The sequence below is a fragment of the Callospermophilus lateralis genome, chromosome 8, assembly GCF_048772815.1.
Source record: "Callospermophilus lateralis isolate mCalLat2 chromosome 8, mCalLat2.hap1, whole genome shotgun sequence".
Taxonomy (NCBI): Eukaryota; Metazoa; Chordata; class Mammalia; order Rodentia; family Sciuridae; genus Callospermophilus; species Callospermophilus lateralis.
In genome coordinates this window covers 6,104,478-6,128,000 of record NC_135312.1, presented here as the reverse complement: position 1 = coordinate 6,128,000, position 23,523 = coordinate 6,104,478, and the positions used below count along the sequence as shown (strand labels likewise).

The window sequence follows — 23,523 nt, the reverse complement described above, 5'->3', positions numbered from 1 at the left end:
ACCCCACCCCCTGTCGGAAGTGACGCCACCGGAAGCTGGGCGGCCGGCGGGGAGGGGGCGTGGTCGGGATGGTTCCGCGGCGCCTGCCACCCGGCTGCGGCGCTGGGGGCCTGGGCAGCAGGTGAAGAGGCGGCGGCAGGGCAGGGAGCGGCCTCCGAGGGTAAGGTGCCGCCGGCCTCGCGAAGGCGGAGGCGGCAGCGGCCCGGAGCGACTCGCGCAGAAGGAGCGGCCCGGAGCGCCTGGGCGCGCCGCCTGGCGTCCCGGCCTGCGGGGTACTGTCGGGCTGGCGGCCGGCGCGGCTTGGCGCGCGCCCGCCCCGCGCCCGGCACCCGGGCGCTTCCGCACCTAGTGGCCGGGCCTGCGAGTGCGCCCCCTCCCCGGCTGCCCGCCCCGCGTGGGTGCCGCCTCGCTCCGTCCCGCTCCACGCTGTAGTTGGGGAGGTGCCTAAGACCGCGGAGCTCCCCGCCTGGCTCGGCCTCCCCGTTTTGCATCAGTGGAACGGGTCTGATAGCAGTTCCCACACCGTCTGGTAGGACTCCCGGGTTGGGAGTCCAGCATCTGCCATTTAGTAATTGCTCAATAAACGTTAGCTGTTCTCCGCCCTCACAGTAGGGTCTGCATCCGGCGGTGGTCACTAAGTATCTTGTTGCTTAAATAAGGGAATGAAAGTTGAATGAGCGATGAGCAAAGTATTATGAAAACCATTAATCCCCCGGCGGCGCCTATGGGTGATAGGAAGGCTTCTCTGGCAGTGAGCAGTGTTGGGCCTGGAAGAGCAGATGTATTAGTTTGCTAGGGCTGCCATGACAATACAAGTGACTTAGACTACAGACTTAATTTTTCCCACAGTTCTAGAAGTTGGAAGACCAAGATCAAGGATCAGGCAGGTTTGCTTCCCCCCCTCTTCCCCAAGCTTTCTCCTTGGCTTGCGGGTGGCCATCTTTGTGCTTGTCCTCACATTGTCTCTCCTCTGTGCTCCTGCATCTCTGATGTCTCTCTGTGGTCCAGATCCTCTCTTCTCATAATGACATCTTTGAGACTGGAGTAGCACACCCTCTTGGCCTGGGTTTTAACTTCATTACCTCTTCAAAGGCCTTAATCTCCATGTGCAGTCACATTTTGGGAACAGGATTGAGCCCTTAACAAGGAATTCACCAAGGGGACAAGGAGGTGAATATTTGCCAACAGAAATGATAGAATGGCCAAGGGGTTGAAAAGCAGGGTGCCCCAGGTGTTTTGTGGTAGTGTTTTTGCACAGGGCACAGCATATTATTCTTGTGCTGTCCTGCATTTTCTTTTTTGTTTAACCCCACTCCCCCAATTCAAAGAGGATAGACCCTCTTCATTCTTGGTCTGACAGACTTAACACTCAGGTTTCAGCAATGATGTCTCTTCCTTCAGAAAGTTTTCCCTTGACCCTCCCCGCACAGGTTTCCTCCCCCTACTTAATAATGCTCCTGCAGAGCTGTACTTGTTTTCCCACTGGACTGATGCTTCATGAAGGCGTGGATGAGCATATGGAGTTGTTCACCGTTGTACCCTCAGGACCTGCAGACAGTCGATATTCTGTAAAATTAAGTAATTGATGGGAAACTGAGGGCCAGGGAACAGATCTTGTTCAATTTGCCAGTACTCATCCTTACAACAATATCTTGTACATATAGACGTATAATACCTATTTAACTGAATTGGCCTTCCTAGTAGACAGAGTCAACATAAAGCTAAGGCAAGACCAAGGCTTGTTTGCTTAAAACCAGCACTTTTGTCTCTGGGGTGGGGTGAGGGACTAGAAATAAGTGAGTTGAAAGTGCTATATGTATATAATGGAGTTTTATTGAGCCATAAAGAAGAATGAAATGTGTCATTTGCTGGAAAATGGATGTGACTTGAGAGATTTTTGTAAAGTCAAATAAGCCAAATTCCGGAAGGCAAGGGTCATATGTTTTCTTTCATATATGGAAGGTTGATAGGAAAAGAGGGGGATCTCATGAAATAGAAGGGAAACCAGTAGAGTAGAGGAAGGGGGCCAGGGTGAGGGAGGAGGGGAAGGAAAGGGGAAACACTGGAGAATGAAACTGACCAAATTATATAATGTGCATATTCAAAATGTCACAGTGGATCCCACTATTGATATCATTATAATTGTATCGATATCAATATAAAAAAAATTTTTTAAACATAATGGGCAAATACCCCTTAGGATCCTTCTAAGGAAGCTTGGTATTGAGGTACATGAACTTTGGACCCTTGGAGAAGTAATCTATTAATGGCTTCACTGAAACTTTGACAAACTCATCCATTTGATTGGACCAATTGATAGAATTGCAGCACACCCCCACCCCAAACAAGGGCTTTTGCTGTAGGTGCTTTCCCTGCAGGTTAAAGTTCCATTCTGGCTCTTGTTCCCTTTAAAAGCACTTTCTCATTCACATCCACCCAAGGGAAGGGTTTTCTTCCATTTTTCTTTTTCCCTATATTTCCATCGTTGATATCATTCTAACAAAGCCAAATTTTCTACCTTTATATTTCTGGTATAGATCTGTAGCTTTTAGGAAAAGAAAAAAACCTTAGAGTATCTAGTCCAAGGTTCTTGCTGTAGTTTGGGTCTTATATGTTCCCCAGGGGCCTGTATGTTGAACACTTGTTACCTAGACTGGTGCTGTTGGGATGTGGTGAAAAGAAGAGGGGCCTTATAGGAGGCCCTCGGGTCATTAGGGCTGTGCCCTTGAAGTAATGGTGGGGGCCCAGCCTCTACACTCTGGTCATGAGGTAAGAAGTTTTGGTCCATTATGAATAACTGCCAGGATGTGCTACCACAAAGCCAAAGCATTGGGGCCAACCCATCATGAACTGAAACTCTAAAACTATGAACCAAAATTAACCTTTTCTCTTTATAAGTTGATTATCTCAGGTATTTTCTATAGTAATAGAAAGCTATCACACTGAGCAGCAAACATGGACGAAATCCCTGTGTTCCTCCTGTTACACCAGCACCTTGTATGCCACATATTTGTCCTGAATTGTGTAGAGACTTCATGCAGTGCTTTTCAGTGGGGTCACTTGAATCAGAAAGCAGTAGATTGAAGAGGCAATTGATTTGGTCAAGGGAAGCTTTTGCTAGTGACTTAAGAAGTGTTTTATCTCACAGTTTGGTGGGTCAGGAATTTAGGCAGATGTCAGCTGGGTAATTCTTTAGTTCCATGTGGTTTCATCTGGGACACTGAGTGGTATTCAGCTTCTGGACAGGCTACCCTGAGGAGTATGAGCATGGCTTCCCTGGGATCCGGAGCCCCGGAGCCCTTCTCCCTCTCCAGGTAGTCTATCTAGTTGGATGTCTACAGCTGACTGAGGCTTCCCAGAGCCAGTTTTCCAAAAAATGGGAAGTAAAAGCTGTCAGCTCGTAGGGCCTGGGCCTGGGAGTGAGCAGTATGTCCCAATGTCTCACTGTCACCCTTCTGTTTAAGTGGTGTACTGTGCACTTATTTTGTTGTCCTTACTAGAATATCAGCTTCATTAGGGTGGGGACCCAACATGTTTTGTTCTTTGCTATTAACCTATAGCCTAGCACACAGTAGTTATTATAGTTGTCATATGATTAAACTTTCTGTGTACACATAACGGTTTCCTATATGTTGGTCAGCCTTTTGTTGCTGTAACAAAATCCCTGAGAAAATCAACTTAAAGGAAGAAAGGTTCATCTTGGCTCACAGTCTCAGAGGTGTTAGTCCCAGGTCACTTGGTTATATTGTTTCTGGCCTGTGGTGAGACAGAACACCATGGTGGGGAGGGTGTGACAGAGCAAAGTGGCTCACCTCACAGTGAGCAGAAAGCAGAGAGAGAGGGAGAGCAAGGGCCAGGGGTAAAATATACCCTTTAAGGACACACTCCCTATGACCTACTTCCAAGACGCTACCTCCTGTTCACCTGGTGGACCACATGAGCCTTTGGGGGACTATGGCATTATCCCATTGAGAGTTAGTCAGGGTTCTTAGAAGGCCTGTGAAGCTCACTGTGGCCTGCCATCTAGGATGGCATCTCCTGCCACTGAGTCGCACTCAAGAGGCCTACTGCCTATGGTCTGTCTGCCCTAGGTAGCTTCCTGGCTCCTTCCCTGACTTCCCTCACACCTATCAGAGAGGCACAAAGGCCCCGGATCCAGCATGCTGCTGCAGGGTGCCTCCTGTTGTCTGGTGAAGCTAGTTATTTTGACTTGCACCTCATTTCCCTAAGATGGCCCCTGATTTTCCCCAGCTTCCAATTCACTGACCCATAAGTTAGGTGTTTAACAGATGTGGGTTTGATCTCAACTAGTTGTCTTTTTTTAACCTTGTGTGGATATAGGTGTATTGTTTTATTTTTTAATTTAACATATAACTAAGTAGACCATGAGAGGTACACTTAGTATCATGGTTGTATTCTGGATTTACACTATCAAAAACAGTGACCATTTAAATATAAATTTGTAGGATGAAATTTCAGTTCCTCAGTCATGTTTCAAGGGCACGGTTGTCCCATGGAGCCAGTGGCTACTGTGTTGAGTACCCAGCAGAGAGCATTTCCATCCTGCAAATGGTGCTCTCCAGCAGCACTGGTCTAGATGCTGCCAACTGAGCTTCATGGGAGGAGGCGGGGTATGTGTTTGAGCTGAAGGAGCGCTGCCATGGGGAGGTGCAGAGGAGCGAGTGCTGTGGGGGCTGCGTCATGTCCAGTGGTGGTGTTCAGTCTCCTCTCATGCTCTGCTCCAGGTCTCATGGTTTAGCATGGACCCTGTTGCTGCCCACAGCTGCCATCTTCTCCAACAACTGCATGAGCAGCGCATTCAGGGCCTGCTTTGCGACTGCATGCTGGTGGTGAGAGGGGTCTGCTTCAAAGCACATAAGAACGTTCTGGCAGCCTTCAGCCAGTATTTCAGGTGCGTATCTCGTACAGCCTACCAGCTATGGGGGACGCCCTTCTAGTATGGAGGCATTTTGATCACATTTTTCTATCTTCTTGAGTTTGACTATTTTTATCTTTTTGCCCGTGGGGGTTTTTGGGGGGCGGTATTTTGATTTTAGTTCAACTTAATATGATTATTGCTTTTGTGTTTAGAATGACTCAAAGGAAAAATACCTCTTAACTAAAGTGTATTTGGGATGATTGAAAGTGTTTTGGTGGGCTGGGGATGTGGCTCAAGCTGTAGCGCGCTTGCCTGGCATGCGGGCGGCCCAGGTTCGATCCTGACGTTGTGTCCGCTGAAAACTAAAAATAAATAAATAAATATTAAAATTCTCTCTCTCCCGCGCGCGCGCGCTCTCTCTCTCTCTCTCTCTCTCTCTCTCTCTCTCTCTCTCTAAAAAAAAAAAAAGAAAAAAGTGTTTTGGTACTTTTGTCTTTTATTTTGATATTTTGATTTAATTTCAGTCTTCTGCATATATCTTCCTTTCAGGATAAAATGATTAAGGAATTGAATTCCTGGTAACAATTTTTCTGTGATAAGAAATCAGAGTGGGGGCCAGGCAAGTACATGACTATAATCCGAGCTACTTGGGAGGCTGAAGCAGGAGGATCACCAGTTGGAGGCCAACCTGGGCGACTTAGTGAGACCCTGTCTGAAAATAAAATAAAATTTAGAAAGGGCTGTGGATATAGCTTAGTCATAAGGTGCTTGCCTCGCCTGCAGGAGGCCCTAGGTTCCATCCCTAGTACTGCAAGGGGGAAAAAGAAGAAGAAAAAATCAGAGGGGAAAACATTCTATGGGCTGCTTTATTTTCTTTTTTTCATCTTTTTTTATTCTCATTTGAATATTATAAAACAATATTTGGTTTGAATTCAATTGTTTTCCCTGTAATCATTTGTACTTATGTGAAAGATTTATTATTTATAAATGCTGAATAACACGAAATGGTTGTTTCAGTGTTATTTAACATTATTAAAGTTATATATTCTACGTAATTTAGTTTTCTGGTTAGCAGGTTTATTTCTCTTTAAACACAATGACTTCTTTTTCCTAAGTGTTTTTTTGTTTATTTGCAGCATGCGTACCATTTTCTTGCTCTAGTAACCAATATATAGAATGTGATCTGCTCTTTCCCTTGTAAAACCCTGAATCATGAAATGAAGTCTGTTACAGTCCACAACACTACGGATTGTCATGAACCAGCTCATGAAGCTGGGCCGCAGTTTTTGTCCATATGCAAAATGGCCCCAGACCCTTGGGTTTTGCTGTCACCTGCTTCTGCCTTCCTGGGTGCGTGGGGGTGCAGAGGAGGGGTGGACAAAAAAGGAGTTAGGTCTCTCTGTTGTGTGGCTGTTTTGAGCTGAAATAATTCAGAACTGAAGGCCATTTTGGGAAAACAGGTGACTATATTTAACAAAATGTCATCAACAAGCTGCAAGACAGTTTACTAACTCATTTGATTACAGTACACACAGTACCAGTTCATTCACTGTGAATTTGACTTGTACCCAGAAAAAGAGCCTGCTTTATGGCATCTTTTTTTTTTTTTTTTTTTAATTCGTTAACTCATGAGGTGTCTTACTATTGGCTTATGGACCATTGGGTTGCCAAAAAACCTGCCAGTAATTAGGCATTTACTTGTTGCAAAGCAAAATATGTATTAAGGGTTGGTTTGTTACAGGTGTTTTTATTTTTAGGAAATTTTTAAGGCACTTAGACATGAAGGTATTTGTGAATATGTTTTAAAGTCTGAAATATGTCATTTGTCAAACTAAATGTAATATTCAAAAGCATGAATTTAGGTTTTTTTTATTTATATGTAATTAATATATATGGATAATTGCAGATTGAAAAGATATTTAGAACATTCTTATTTATGTTAAGTAGATCATGTTCATAATAATTTTCAGATCTGTCTTTGTGAGTCATAAGCCATATTGCTATGTGTAGTTTTTTTTTAAATATTAAACATGAATGTTATAAGAAAAAGCAGATTGTAAGAATAGTTTTCATCATAAATGGATTTTTTTTTTTTTTTTAAATCAGGAGCCTCTTTCAGAATTCTTCAAGCCAGAAGAATGATGTTTTCCATTTGGATGTCAAAAACATCAGCGGCATAGGGCAGATCCTGGACTTCATGTACACCTCTCACCTAGACTTGAACCCAGACAATATTCAAGTAATGCTGGACACAGCTCAGTGTTTGCAAGTTCAGAACGTTCTGGATCTGTGCCACACATTTTTAAAATCAGCCTCTGAACAGCCACCTGGCATGCCTTGTGACAGTACATTCTCCCTGCAAAGCACTCTGGCCTCAGATGCCACCTGTGTTATGAATGAAAACTACCCTCATTTACTGCAAGAGTGTCCTGCAGGGACCCAGCATGCTAAGGTTTTGGATGAGCCGCATCCTCACGCTCCGCCAGTCAGTCTTCATCATTCCACAGGTGAAATGTCCAAACAAGCCCCCAGTGCTTTAGACAGCAGCTGCTCAGAGCTGCCTTGCAAACAGCCAAGTTACTATTACAAACTCAGAGACTTTTACAGTAAGCAGTACTGCAAACAGGCTGCTTGTCCCAGCCAAGATCGAGGAACCGAGCAGCCTTTTGCCTTCACTTCCCCTGCAGACCTCGCTGCAGTGGACAGCCAGTCTTGTGCTATCAGTCATTCTGAGTGTCTCCTGGAGTCTTCTGAGCACTTGCCTTCTACCTTCCTGGCCCAGCCGCCCAGTGACTCCATCCCAGACCCTGAGTCGGATGCCCCCGGCCAACAACCTACCAAACAGATGAGGCTCAAAAAGGCCATTCACCTGAAGAAACTCAATTTCCTAAAGTCCCAGAAATCAGCAGAGCAAGCATCTGAACACAAGTTGGATTATGGTTTAACAAAGAGGACGGAATCTGCCTGTGAAAATATGGCAGAGGAAGCTAGCAGCCGAAGTACTGAAGAAAAAGAAAGTGAAGACATCAGTTCTGAGAATTTTAATTGCGTTAGTGAGATGGAGCTGTCCGAAGCCCCCACCACACTGGAAGATCAGTCCCAGAGTCTTCATTCACAGAGACAGTACGCTTGTGAATTGTGCGGGAAACCTTTTAAACACCCAAGCAACTTGGAGCTGCACAAACGGTCTCATACAGGTACACTGACCCGTACCCACAGGCACGGGGAAGGAAGTCACTTGCAATGACACCCTGCCTTGTTTGTATAAGAAGCTTTGCTCTTTTCTTGACAAGGTCATTGGTGTTCTTAAAACTCAAGTGACATTAACTACACTTTACTTTTAATTTTTAATGATGCATCTTAAAATTCTGCAAATGGTTTTAAAATAGAGCCATTTTTGAAAGATGGAGTACTTTCTATTTCAGATGTAGTTTTATGTGACAAACTGTCCATTTCTAAAGAAGTGTAGTCAGTTATTTTGATGTGCTCAAAATTCCTAATTAATTCTAAAATAGTCATGCTATATTTAGTTGTTTTTTTAGAATTAGATCAAGTTTATTTTTTCAAAGCATAATGTAGGTAATTGAAACTAAAATAATATAGTTTGAATAATTCTAAAAGGTCTCTCAGAAGAAATATGAATATCTGATTTGAAGAATTGAGATTTGGAAGCTTTAAGCATTTGATATTTTCAAAAGAAAAATTCTTCCATTTTAAACATTGAATTTTCAAGGTTTTATTAATTCATTCCTTCTCCCCTTTCACAAATTTTTAGAGGTATTATACCATTTGTGTTATATGTTGCATATATAGTATACCATATACATATTACATTGTATAATACCTACATATAACTTTCCTTCCTATAATTAGACATGATGACTTTAATAACATTACAAATTAGTGTACAATTGTAGTCATGAGACAGTGTGCACAGGAAGCTTCCAGAATAACTACACATACAGTGTGGTCATTGCATTTTTTGATGTAGTGTTCTCTTATCACTTGGGATTCCCGGTTTGCTTAGGTGATTACCTCTTCATGTATATTTGGGAGACATCAATCAGTAATATTTGTGAAAGCCATTTATAAATTTCAGTGAATTTAAATATAAAGTGCTGTTATAATTATTACTCTTAGTTCAAAATGTGTGGGCATCACAGACTTGGTTTTGCCATGAATTTTGCTCAAGTTTCCTGCAGCCTAATGATCACTATAATTTTTTTGAGAAATTTAGCTGTTTAGCTTTAAAGGAAACTAAATTACTTATTCTGAGAGAACATCTGATGAGAGGGCAGCAGAGCCTGGAAACCCTCTCTGGGACCTGCCATCCCAAAACTGTCTTCAGAATAACACAGGGCATCATTGCCCTTTCCTCTTCTCTCATGAGCCTGCGGTGGAGCCTGCCAGTGGCTACGTGGTGTGACGATGTCCCATCCTGGTGGCCAGTGAAGTGTGCTTGTGCGTCACGGACTTCATTCTCTTCATTTCTAATGTAGCGCACACTGATAGACACAGCCCACATGGACAGAATGTCTTGGACCTTGGTTTTACCAGTGCAGGGATACCAAGGCCAAAGTCTGTGACCCACTGGGTGGAGTTACTAGCCTTGCTCACTTAGCACCTGAGTGACCAGTAACCTCTCATTTTTCAGTATATCTTTTAAGGGAATTTTAACTTGCCTATTATCATAGTAATTTTATACATAATCCTTTTTTGGACTCCCAAAATACAGACAATATCATTATAATCATTTAGGGCCCACGAAGCTACAGTGAGCCCAGAAAGCTAGCAGAGCCCAGCAGTGTGGTCAGAAGGGAGCACAGTGTTGTTATTTCTCGAAGAGGGTCTTAATGTAGCATGTGATCTGAGTGGAACAGGGAAAGGGAAGGCTGTTGGCTCAGGCTGCTCCTTAGTTTGTGTGGCCCACGGGTGGCACCTTGATGGACACCTTCTGCAGGTCCTGGTCTGCAGGCTGTGTGCACACAGCTGTGGTTTCCTGTAGCGGCATCCATTCTCCATAGCCTGTTCTGTCCAGGATCACTTAGAGCTACTACATGGGAGGTGACTGCAAAGACCGTAGAGGAGCACCTCTCCCATTGAAGCCTCACTCTCTCCTGTGAGCATGTCCACCAAGGCTGGGAGGCAGCAGAGAGGGGCTGTCTCCTTGTCCCATCATGTTTTAGGAGGTCCACCCTGTTTGGGGCTCCCGCATTCACACTATGGGTGGTGCGAATGGGCTGCCTGTCCTCTTAGGAGCCAGTAGTAAAGTGGAGTCAGGTTCCCGCTGTTCAGCAAGAAAACTGCAAGGAGAGCCTGGGGTTTGCGTTGAATGCAGATAAATACATTCATCTTCACCACAGGTTTCTACCTGGAGAGCCATTTGATTTTTTTAGAGGAAGAACATAGAGATTTCACTGAGCACTATCTGTGAGAGCCAAGTGACAGTGGAACTAGAAACTCCGCTGTCCTGCTGTGGGGAGAATGTCCTGTTCCGTGTGAAAGAGAACAGGGATCATTTAAACATTTTAAATAATTATTGCTCAAATGCTAGTACTGGTTTTACAAATTGTTCTGTTTTGTTTTGCTTTGTTTTAGGTGAGAAACCTTTTGAATGTAACATATGTGGGAAACATTTCTCTCAGGTGGGAATACTCTTATTTACTATTAATAATTGGAAACCTGAAACGCAGTGTCTATTTTTATTATGAATAAGATACTCTTTTACCTTTGATAATATCTATTACTTGAAAATTCCAGAATAAATCAGGAGATAGTTTTTAAGAACACAAATTTCTAGTTCACGAGGTCGGGCAGGTTCTCACAGTACCTCTTCCTTTCCCTTACTAAGGGTGAGTCCCATCCTAGGTATGCCTTTTCTTTGGTGAATGAAATTCCTGTGCACCACACACAGTGTGGTTTCCCTGGAGCCTACAGATGATATTCCACCAATAGTCGTCTTATTCTTATCAGGACTAGATGTGTGTGTGTGGCACTAGGGATTAAACCCAGGGATGCCTTACCACTGAGCCACATCCCCAGCCCTTTGGGTTTTTTGTATTTTGATACCAGGTCTTGCTGAATTGCAGAGGCTGACCTTGAACTTGCAGTCCTCCCACTTCAGCCTCCCAAGCAGCTGGGGTTACAGGTGTGCACCACTGTTCCTAGCCTAAATCATTTTTATTACCTGCTTTTACTGCTCTCCTTTAGCTGACCTCCATTAAGATCTTTTGAACACGTAGTTAATTCTCTCATTCAGAAAACCTTTATTATACCTTCTCATGGGCAGGTACTGTGCTAGGCCCTGGACACAAACCTAGAGATTTAATGTTTTACAGAAAAGTTCTAGAATTACGTGGCTTGTGGGCACCTGCTTTTCTCTCTGAAACGTAAAGTTCATCTCTTCATGGCCAGGTGCAGAGCACTGGGCTTCCAAGGGACACAAGATGGCAGCCGCTCTGGGGCCTGAGGGCAGATATCTGCAGATGCTGCTCAGCCAGAAAAATAAGCTTGGGCTGGTCTCCATCAGGAGTGGAAGACCCTTGGTGTGGTAGGGCTGGGCAGGGAGGTCCTGCAGAGCATGGAAGCTGTGAGTGCCATCTTGCCCCACACAGCTCTCAGTGTCCCCTGCATCACTGAGGATGCACCCACTTTTCCACACACCAGACCTGCCAGCCATACTCCACTCCACTCCTCCCTCTCATTAACTCCCCGCTTGCAGTGATGTTCCAAATCCAGCATTCTTCCTGTGCGTGAGCAACCCTGTCCTCCCCGGATGGTCAGTTCCTCTGGGCTGGGCAGTGTGTTTATGTCATCCCAGGGGAGGCTCCTGCCCAGGGAATGGGGAGTGCATAATTGACAAGATGAGCAGAGTGCTCATCCTCCAGCACCATTCTAGTGGCGATCCTCCTGCCCGCCCGGCCCCAGGGTCCAAGCTTGGTCTGTAGAGCCAGATGGTCTGGATTTGAAGCCTGCCTCTGACAGGGATCACGGCTGTGCAACCTTGAGCAAGTCAGTTCCCTTATTGGTAAAATAAGGATAATAAAATTGCTTACCCCAAAAGAGCTGCAGGAGGGAAGGAGTTAGGTGAAGCTCTTGGTATAGTGAGTTACTCCCTTCATCCTGATACTCTTGCCCCATCCTGCCTCACCAGCCCGCATTGCTCTGTGTCCCAGTCTCCTTGTGGGACCTCCTGTCCCCACCACTTCCCACATCTTGGGTGTTATGGGCAAGCCCCCGACCTGCAAGGCTGTTGATAATGAGCAATGGCAACTTCTCTGGTCCTTGTTTTTCTTATTCTTAAGATGGGAACACTACTACTTCATGGAAACATTCTGGAAAGCACTTCTACAGTTAAATTGCGATGATGCAGTATGTTCTGACATTCTGCTCAGAAGCCCTCCTGACTCCCTCTGGTAGCCAAAGGAAAGCCAGCATCCAGGCCTCCTTGTACCTGCCTCTCCTTCTCCTCTGGCACTGATGCCTGGTGCCTACCCTCAGAAACGCTGACTCCTGGTTTGGGCGGGCTCCAGTATTGTTATTTAGAAATCAGTGATTTTGCCACGTAGACAAATTGGAGACTTGCTTTAGGTCCTGGCCTTCACTTGCCCTCTTAAACCCTAGCAGACATCCCTGTCTGAGGCAAATGCCTCCTCTTTTCTTCTGAGTTGGTATCTGTGTTTTTGTTAGGTTTCTATTTTTAATTTTTGGTACCAGGGATGGAATTCAGAGAAATTTTATCACTGAGCAAATTCCCCAGCCCTTTTTCTTTTTATTTTGAGATGGGGGTCTCACTAAGTTGCTGAGGCTAGCCTTGAACTTGAAATCCTCTTGAGTTGCTGGGAACGCAGGTGTGCATCACCACACTCTGCTTTTGTTGGGTTTCTGTGAACATAGAGTTATCTGTAGCCACAATCTTCAAATGTTTGTTGCTGTGTTTTTTTCATAGTGAAATGATGAAATTTTTATGAACAGGAATTGTTTTAAAGACTTCATTCAACAAGGTTTTATTGCAAGCCTGTTATATCCCTGTTCTGTCCACGAGATTTGCTGTGGCTAGAGGGGACCAAAGTAAGGCCTTGGGGAGCTTATCATTCAGAGGAAGAAGTGACCACTGACCATCAAGGACACTCACATGGAATGTGCTGGGCTGGAATACGTACAGGAACGGGAACAGCGCAGGCCGAGGAGAGTGCGCCTTTCCTCCTAAAGGCGTGGCGCATGAGGCAGGGCAGCAAGTGCTCCAGAGTGCCCTGGAGACAAATGTGTGGTAAGCCAGGCGTCCCTGGCCTCCTAGGGCAGGAGAGCAGCAGTGCTGTTTGCATGGGGATGCTCAGTGCATGATGCCCACAACCCTCCCTTAGCCCTGGTAATAAACGGGAACACGGTAGTGGTTGCAGTGTACGGGAACACCCCCATGTTGCTTGCCAGAGTGTTTTAGTAGCAGTGGGTGCCTAAAGCCTTGTCCTTCTGAGAATTCAAAAGTTTAAAAAACACGAGTCAGAATTTCTGACCCTGTATGCTGATAACTTAATGTTTAGTACAGTTAGATTTTATTAAAAAGTTAACTGTGCCTTCATTAATGAGCCAGCACACTCCATAGCATTCAGCTTATGAAAGCTGCTATCCTCTTTTTTTTTTTTTAATTGTAGATGGATACAATGCCTTTATTTTATTTATTTGTTTTTATGTGGTGCTGAGGATGGAACCCAGTGCCTTACGCATGCTAGGCAAGCACTCTGCCATTGATCCACAGCCCCAGCCCTGGTATCATCTTTGATTGTGCAACAGACCACATACCTGGTAGCATAACCTGCACGCTTCACCTCTCAGGTTCTTGTGCAGTAAGGCTCCATGTTGCTTTGGGAATATGCCTGTGACTCTTCTGAGGTGCCCTGTCTCCTTGCAGTGCACATAGACCAGGGCAGCGATGGAGAAGTCAGTCCAGCAAATGCAGCTTCTTTCGAAAAGGAGCAGTTGTTCTGTCCCTCAGGGAGGCATAAAGAAAAGCACCGGGGAGTCCATGCAGGATGAGTCCTGAGAGGCAGAACAGGGTGAGAGGCAGTAGTCTCCCCACATTGGTGTCTGGACTGGGTGGCTCCCTCAGTTCCCGTGCTCATGACACCTTCCAGGTGTCTGCTCAGACAGAGGTTCCAGGGTGCAGGACTAATGCCAGAGTGATTTTTTTCCCCCTCCATGATAAAAATGTAAAAAATGAGGACATTGAAATGAACTTTTGCAATTTATCTTTTTAATTTTACAACTTTATGGAATCCTAAAGTCTTGATACTCCTGAACTAGATGGATCCCTTGACTTGGTCATATTATCACTCAGCTGCTGTTTGGAGCACTCATGGAAGAGAATTGTGGCCGGGTCTGTTCATGTTTGAATACCGACATTGAGTCCATGTCAAAAGGGTTTATTGTAAAATCATTCAACCCGGGTTACTTTTTTTTTTTTTTAATATTTTTTTAGTTGTCAATGGACTTCATTTTATTTTTTATGTGTGGTGCTGAAAGAAAAGGCAGAAGTCAAACCCAGTGCCTCACACATGCTAGGCAAGCGCTTTACCACTGAGCCACAGCCCCAACCCTTGGGTTACTTTTCTATGCAGATTTTCTGTTAAGTTCATCTTCGTTTGAAGTGGTATTTACTTTTAAAAAAATAATTGAAATTCCTTTACTGGTAGTATTTTAATTATAGTTTTAATAGCGTAAGTTTTGGAGTCAGCAGATAAAGCCGAATTAGAGAATTCAATCCAAATTTTATGATCTGAAGCCAGTAATTTACTTCCCAGATTCCTTAGTTCTGTACAGAATGTGAATTCTATGCTCTGTAAGTCCTTGTGTCAACCAGGAATGGTGAGTACACTCATAATCCCAGCATTTGGGAGGCTGAGGCAGGAGGATCTTTGACCATATGCAGGATCTCAAGACTGGCCTGGGCAACATAGACCCCATCTCAAAAAAAAATGTGGCAATTGAGTTAAATATTATGCACAACAATTTTGCAAAGGGCTTAGTTCGTAAGATCTTAATTCTTGACCAATGAAAGCTGTTAGCATTATTACAACTTAGAGGAATTTTGATTTTTAACCTGGCCTGTGCACTCAGGAGGACCTCCACATGGGAGCCTGGCAGAAGCTTACCAAGCACAAACCAAAGCCCGGACCTTGCAGACCCAAGTGTGCTGAATGATCTGTGTGGATTACATTCAGAAATCATCTAAATGTAATGAATTATCCTATTAGTTTTATTTAGTCTACTTTCATATTATTTATCAGACCAATATGTGCTCCTTACTTTTGGTACTGGGGGTTAAGCCCAGGGGTGCTAACCTCTGTGCCGCATCCCCAGCCCTTTTTATTTTGAGACCGGTCTCACTAAGTTGCTTAGGGCCTCACTCTAAATTGCTGAGGCTGGCTTTGAACTTTCGATCTTTCTGCCTCAACCTCCTGCCGCATGCACCACCATACCTGGCCAAATGTGCTTTTTGATGTGGGAAAAAGAGAATTATTTTTATTATGTTTCCAGTAAGAAGTAGGTAAAGAAGCATGTGGATGTTTTTTACTACTGCTTATTACGAGGAAGACCATTTGATTATATTTGGTCTGAAAATAAATAATTCCATTTAAGCCATGCTGAAAATTAACTGGCAGGTTTTTAGTCATGATACACAATTTACAAAACAACTTGAAGCCGTAGGGTCCAGCTTTACCATTGAGCAGCAATGTTCCAGGACTGATAGGCTGTTCTGAGGTTCTGAAGTGATTGGCTTAAAGCCACCAGTGATGTGTCTTTCCACCCATGGGTTTTTTCCTGGGTGTCCAGTGACTGTTGTGTTGACTGCTCACAATGAGCTGGCTTTTTCTCAGGGTTGCTCCACAAGTAGAGGAGCTCAGCATCACACAGACCACCTGTTTATTTGTACTCTAACCATGTAACTGGAGTAACTATTTTTCTGAATCTGTTTTCCATCTAGAAAATAGAAATAATGGTAGCAGTTACCAGTGGCATGTGTGACTTTGAACAGATCTGCATAGCTGTTGATATTTGTGGTGATTTTACTCTTCTTAATAGTTATTCTGTTAAAAACAGGATGTTTCCCAAAGTTTTGCCAAATTTTTTCTCTTTGTTTATTGAAAATAAACCCAAGTTCTCCTTAAGCTGAATTTATCTTAGTCTAATGCAAGCGTCTGTCTCGGTGTTTCCCGGGGTGTGATAGACATCGTGAACTCCAAGTCCTGTAGCCCACAAGTTTTTTATATTTGAGTTTTCACTCACAGGTGAACATGAGATTCATCTTCAGACCTATAACCATGAACCATCTCTGCATTCTACTTAAAGTATACTTTGCAAAGTTAAAAAGACAGTTTCTTTGTTGGATGCTATTCCTTCTCACCTTGTCTCTCTAGAGCATCCTGCCTACACATTGGAGCCATAGGCATCTTAGTTTATTTGTATATTTTTGTCTTTTGGCCACAGAATACTATAAAAAATTAAATGGGGAAAATAACAGCTTGAGACCATTAAATTAAGGCAGTATAAAGTCTTATCTCCAAATCCTAATTTGAAATATTTCCAAATAGTTTTTTAATATCTAAAGCATTTGTGACTTTCATTTCTCTGTACTTTAGGTAACTTAATATTGACTTCCCTTGATTAGTACTTGGAAATCTGTTTGATGATCTCCTTATCAGTGTAACTTTGCAGAGCCCTGCTAGTTTCAGAAATTAGGAACTCAAAAGGCCCCATGGTACTGCCAATTTCTTCTGATTTGCATTTTTGCACAAAGGTCAAAATGATAAGCCTCCCAGGCAGAACTGTGCTGCCCCATGTATACTTCCTTATTCCCAAAAGCACTTTTTTTTTTTTTTTAGAAACAGTGAATACTGGAGTGAACATACACGAGTGCTTCTTATTTTTCCAAATGTTGTTGCACATAGATACCCAAATAAAATGCATCAAGGTCTGTTTAGAATACAGGCTGGGGACCAGAGCATTTACAAAGGTGGCACCTAAAGTGGTCACATGTGCAAGGCCACAGCCAGGAGCTCCTGTGTGGTCCAGGTGGCTGCACCAGAGGCAGCACCTGCTGTCCTTGACCTTCTTGCACATGGCTTCTAAGTTGTATCTCTGTAGTCTTCATTGAAAGTTGGGTTGAACCTGGCTAAATCTGTAGTTTTCCTTTTGAATTTATGCAACTTTAAAAAAAGAAAACTCTGATGATTGGTGTCTCTCTTCTCCTCTCTTTGCAGGCAGGCAACCTGCAGACTCACTTACGCAGGCACTCTGGTGAAAAACCCTACATCTGCGAGATCTGCGGGAAGAGGTTCGTCCTGGGCTCGGCCTGTGCATGATGGGTGGGTGGGGGTCACGCCCTCTGTCTCTTCATGTGAAACACAGAGTGAGAAGAATAAAAGTGGGCTGCGCTGTGGCTCAGTGGCAGAGTGCTCGCCCAGCGCAGATAGGGCGCTGGTTCAGCCCTCAGCACCACATAAAAATAAAGGTGTTGTGTGTATCTACAACCAAAAAGTTAAAAAAAAGAACAACAACAACAACAAAAATTAAAAGAAAGAACATCTGGGGCAGGAGTCTTAGGAAGGAAATGGGACTTAAATGAAACCTTATTTTATACTAAAACTTTAATTCATTGCAGGATGTCGTGATCATAGACTGATGTTCCAAGGAGGGCACTGTCTAGCAGGGACATGAGACTTGCAGCGTGGGTGGCTGGACTTCAGGGGAGATGGCAGGAGTGTAGTGCTAGGCTTCAATGGGCAGGTGGATTTTGACCTGAGAAGTGAGAGCTGAGCTGGCAGCAGAGTATCTGATGCAGGTGGAACAAGATGAGTAGCAGTTTCCTCTGCACAGGGTGGTATAGATGAGGAGCGCGTCCCCAGACAGCCCACAGCCCTCCTTCCCTCACTTGGTTATGTTTCAAGGTCTTCTACTCTGCCACCCAGCTGTTATACTAAAGCCCAGCTGTCAGCCAGGACCACTAGCCACAGCCTGGGTAGATCTGTTAAATGCCCCCTGTGTGCTCAGTGCTGTGGTCACAGCATAAAATCCAACAGCACAGATTCTCTGCCTCTGACAAGCTCCTACTGAAGAATGTCAGGGTCAGAGACGAGCCCTGGGCCAGAAGAAGGCAGAGCCCTCTGATACTGTGGCATCATGTGCTGGGGAACAGTAGAGGCAGGAGCGACCCTGATTCAGGCTCAGGTAAACACTATCTCTGCTGTTAGTAGAAAACGGGCTAGAACCAAGCTGCCCAGCCAGCCATGTCCCCCTTCTGCTGTGGCTTCTGGAATACGGTGCCAGGTATCACGTGCTCATATCAGTGCCCCACTCCTGAATGTCACCCTCTCTCAGTGTTTCTAGTCATCAATTTCTGAGTTCCATGAGGAGTCACCTCTGTGTGCAGCCCCTTCCCCAGAATGCAACATACTCCTGTTGGGTGTGCCAGGAAGGACAAGCACAGACTTCCTGGGTTGAGTTGCTGCTTCGGCAGGGTACTGACCGTCTGTGGACTCAGTTTTCCCATCTGGAAAGTGGGGTGAAAATGCCTCCCGGTGGTGTGAGAGTGTGTGAGGTGACAGTTTTGAGGCATCTGTCCCATCACCTGGCACACAGCAGCTGTCAGTGGAGGCTGGTTGTCTCCGTTCAGAGCCCTTTCTCCCTCTGCCGCAGGACGTGTGTGAGTCTCCATGTGACTGCAGGAGAGCCTGTTCCCTCCTGGTCTTCAGGGTGCAGGGCGTGAGCTTCTCGGGCTTGTTCCCTCCTGGTCTTCAGGGTGCAGGAGGTGAGCTTCTCGGGAGTCTTTCTGGCACACTGTCTCTTGGTCCTGAGCCTCCCTTGCGGGAGGAGAGCCAGGGCTGCATTGCTGAGCACAGGCGGCCACACTCACCCGGGCTCTGCAGGACTGCAGCACAGAAGGGCCTTGCTTTCCTCCCAGCCAGGGCTTCCTTCTCCTTTACAGCCTGAGGAAATGAGGCAAGAGCACAGGGGGTCTGCTCTCGTGCCGTGTAAAGCTGAGGAAGGAAGTCAGGTGGAACCAGGCAGGAAAAATGCAAAAACAAGACCTTGCATCATTTTCTGCTTTTCTTAAAAGAGACACAAGGAAAAACGGTTTAAATGCACATTTCAGGTGAATCAGACCACTCTGAAGCAGAGCGGGAACACGTTGTCTTCCCCTCAGCGGCTTGGGTCACTGAGACCCTGAGGAGTGTTGCCAGGCTCTTAATGGAATTTTCCAATTATATTGCAGGTTTGCAGCCTCCGGTGATGTCCAGCGTCACATCATCATTCACTCGGGAGAAAAGCCACACTTGTGTGACACCTGTGGCCGAGGTACAGCAGAGCACCCTCCTTTGCCCTGAAGGTGTCTGCTCCAGTCCACCTGTCTCTCAGCTCACCGCCTATTGTGGTCTCCCTAGGGTTCAGCAACTTCAGTAACTTGAAGGAGCACAAAAAGACGCACACGGCTGATAAGGTCTTCACCTGCGACCAGTGCGGGAAGTCCTTCAACATGCAGCGGAAGCTTGTGAAGCACAGGGTCCGGCACACCGGGGAGCGTCCCTACAGCTGCTCCGCCTGTGGTGAGCCTCTGCCTCGTCCCCTGGGGGTACTTGGTCAACCATGCAGTGGGAGAGCACATCCTGCTCACCTTGAGCTGATCTGATTGGTGCCTCTGATAGACACTTGCTTCCTTCTAGGCAAGATGACAATGATAGTTTTCTTTGCCACCTCCTGTGGTCTCTCATTCCAGTGTTCAGGAATGTGCTCACTGTGTGAGGTATCAGAAACTGTCCCCAGTGCTCTGGATGAGAAGATGACCAAGAGTTTCAGGCACTGAAGGCTCATGTCCAAATGAGAAGGGTGCAAGCTCTGGAGGGTGCTGGAGACCAGAGTGTCCTCCTGGAGCCCTGGGGGCACACGTTGAGGGGCGAGGGGATGGGCTTTGTGGGGTCATGGATTATACAGCAGATTATACAGCATGTTCGTGGCTTGGTGACTTCAGCACAGAGGACAGTGGAGAGCTGGCAGGCTGGGCACGGGGGCAGTTGCTGCCCAGATGAGGATGCAGAGACGGAGGCCTGTGAGTGCACGGTGCCTGCCCCCAGGCAAGGTGTGTGCCCAGGACCAGCACCTGACCACGGTGAATAGACGAGTGACAATCATCTTTATGACGATCTCTTTAGAACAAGTGTGGGATCCTGGAGCGCAGTGCTGTGGAGAGTGGCCTATTCTGATTGCACTGGCGTCTTAACTAGGGCAGGACTCGGGGGATGCAGCCAGAAGGCAGCCCTAATCTCTGCTCCCAGTTCTAATTGTACACCAACACAGGCAACACCACGCCACTTGGAGCCTCTTAAAAACTAAAGTTCCATCACTTCTAAGTTACAGACTCAGCCTTAGATCACCAGTTTAAAATGTCACTTCTAAATAATCATCACGACCGTGGGCTTGGTTTGGAGTTAAATTTCTCTTCCTCCCCATCTAGGACTTGCTGCTGCTCAGGTCCCACTAGTGGAGGAAGGAAGGGGACCTCTGTATCCCCACCTCAGGGTTCTGCCCTGCCCCTGCTTCTGACTTACAAGGTCAACCTTAGGGGGAACAGAGACATAAAGGGAATGGGAATATTCCTACAAGTCAGGTGTCTAGAGAGTATTCCCATGCCATAAAATTCACCCATGTAAAATGAACAGTCAGGGTGTTCATATATTCCCCCAGTTGTGCTGCTCACCACAGTCTCATTAAGAACCATTTCAGGACCCCAAAAGGAAACCCCATACCCATTAGCAGTGACTTCCCTTCCCATCCCCAGCCACCAGCAACTGCCTGTCTACTTCTGTCTCTGGGTTTGCCTGTTCAGGACGGCTCTGTAGTGGAGTTATACCTGGGCTCCCTGTAGCTGGTGTCTGACTTCTTCACATAGCCCCTGAGCTATGGCCATGCAGGGACAGGGTCTGGCATGGATGGGTTTCATTGCTCGCTGTGTAGACAGGCTTCCTGCTCCGGTGGCTCATATTCTGAGCTTTGCCTCTCACACTCACTGCATGGCCCTGAAGACAGGCGCCCCTCTCCCGCACACCTGACCGCACTGTCCCTCCAGCTGACCCTCCCTTCCGCCCTGGGCTTTGCAGAGTTTGTGCCTGGGAAACTCTTCCTTAGTGTCTCCTTGCCCTCGAGGCAGCTCTTGTAAGTGGATTCAAAGCAGCTCAGCTTGACCTCATTGGTCAGTGGCTGCACACATTTTGTGAACGGAGCACGGAGCATGCCACCTGGTGCAGTGCTGACCCTCCTCTCTGCTGCCAGTGCAACCGCCACTAGCATGACCATGTAGAGAAAGGTGCCATCTTGTCATGCCTTGGCACAGCAGGGACGCAGGTGGAGCCAGGCTCCTGTCCATGCATGAGGCATAAAGGAGAGCCTTCCCTTGTCCTTTCTGCTGTGGAGATTTATCATGAAGATCCCACATGCCAGGGACGACGCCCTCGCTGTGGTATTCATCACCTAGGTAAACAGTTGGCAGCACTTGCATATGCAGCAATAAGCCCCCATGCTGAGGCCTCCGATCACAAGTGTCCAGACCTGAATACAGTGCGGCATCAAGACAGGGTAGAAAGGGCTTCCACTGTGTCCTGTGAAGACAGTGGTGCTGAACAGAATGCAGCAGTGAAACAGGCAGTTCCCAGGGCATGTGGATTTGGAATATGTATATGGGAAACTGCCCGGAGTTCAGTGTGTGGGTGGTTCCGTCTAGTTGGATTGTTCAGGTGTTTTTCCCTAGTACCTCACCTGTTACGTACCTTTTAGTACTTTACCTGTTACGTACCTCTTAGTACCTCACCTGTTATGTGACAAGGGCAGAGAGAGAGATTTGAAGGAGCAGAGCGGTGCATAAGGCAGGTCTCGCACACATGCTTGCAGAGGGCGGGCGTCTTGTGTGAACACAACCTTGGTACTGATGGACAATTTCCACTTCTCAGCTTCTTGCCTATTTTGACTATGGAACTCCATCTCTTTACACAGAAAAAGGAAATAGGGCCTGGGGAGGTTGTATGTGTACTCCAGGAGTACTCTAAGGAAAGGCGTTTCTGACTTTCAGGGTGGCATGTTGGATTTAGGAACGTCAGTGAGACTGATGAGGGGAGTCCAGACGTGGGGAGCGCAGGCCTGCAGGTGGCCTCTGTGCAGGGGGCACAGTGAGTCCCTGGAGGACTTTCGCTGAGACTCAACACCCACAGGCCAGTGGGGGTGGGGGGACTGCAGCAGGAGGAATACTGCCCCAAAGTGAGCAGGTGCCATCGGCCACCAGCTCTCCTTAAACCATGGTCACTTGATGTCAAGAGGAAAGGGATCCTTCCAGAAAGGCCACTTCACAACCCTGGTCTTTCCCCTGCAGGGAAGTGTTTCGGGGGCTCTGGCGACCTGCGCAGGCACGTCCGCACGCACACCGGGGAGAAGCCCTACACGTGTGAGATCTGTGGCAAGTGCTTCACGCGCTCGGCCGTGCTGCGGCGGCACAGGAAGATGCACTGCCGGGCTGACGCCGAGAGCCCGGGCGTGCTGGAGGAGCTCGGCCGCGCCCTCGAGACCTCTGACCTGGAGAAGTCCCAGAGCTCCGACTCCTTCTCCCAGGACGTGTCAGTGGCGCTGATGCCAGTGTCCGTCAAACTCCCTGTCCACCCGGTGGGAAACTCCATGACGGAATTTGACGGCCAGTCTGCTGGCTCCTACTGCAAGTTACGCTCCATGATTCCCCGTCCTGGTGCCAGTGCCCAGGAGAAGCTGAGCTTGGACGCTGTCAAGCTGGCCAAGCCCCAGGTGCCCCAGGCCCAGCCCCAGCCCCAGGCCTACACCTACCCAGACATGGACACTCCAGCCAGCAGTGAACCACTGCAGGCCGACAGCACAGCCATGGTCCGCTCCTCTCTGGCTGCTTTGGACAATCACTGCCCTGATCCCCTGGGCAGCCGTGCGTCTTCCACAGCTTATAGGAACTCAGAGGGGCAGTTTTTCTCCAGTATGACACTCTGGGGGCTGGCGATGAAAACACTGCAGAATGAAAATGAGTTGGACCAATGACCCCACATCAGCACCTGCTGCCCAGTGTGGCTTCCTCAGTGTGGCCAACCAGTCTCAAGGCCACAGTCCTCCACCTCCCTGCACCTGGTCCCTGCCGACCATCAGAGAATATGTAGATGCTTCCCCTCCTGACAGTGGGAGGGGGCCCACTGGTGCCCCTGGAGCAGGCGTGGGAGTGGGGATCCCAGAGCCTGGGGCGGAAGAAGCCATCACCTTACCTTCCACCAGCGTGAGCGCCCATGCTTTGTGTCAACTACTGTACACTTTTGTGTTAAAGGAAAAGTATATGTGTAATAATACAGATATTATTTTTTGCATTTTTACAAGATTGAAATTTGTAGCATTTTGTATTTTTATTTACAGATTCTATTTGTATAGGAAACATAATTTAATTTGAATAAACAAAACTTGTTTTCTATATAATATTTGTTTTCTCCAAATGATGATCGTCTGAAGACGATGGTGGTATAAAAGTAAATATCAATGTGCAAGGCCCTGGGTTTGAGCTCAGCACTGGCAAAAAATTAAAATAAAGGTTAGCAAGGTCTTGG

General features: G+C 46.5%; 1 protein-coding gene across 1 annotated transcript; it reads left to right on the top strand.

The window, feature by feature from the left end:
• Positions 1-96: 96 nt before the first annotated feature.
• On the top strand, positions 97-23,304 carry Zbtb49 (zinc finger and BTB domain containing 49). Its single transcript, XM_076864542.2, has 8 exons — positions 97-160; positions 4,746-4,912; positions 6,986-8,076; positions 10,478-10,524; positions 17,137-17,210; positions 19,149-19,231; positions 19,318-19,479; positions 22,290-23,304. Exons 2-8 carry the CDS (start codon positions 4,761-4,763, stop codon positions 22,970-22,972), a joined length of 2,292 nt encoding a protein of 763 aa, XP_076720657.2. The 5' UTR covers positions 97-160; positions 4,746-4,760; the 3' UTR covers positions 22,973-23,304.
• The last annotated feature ends 219 nt before the right edge of the window (positions 23,305-23,523 follow it).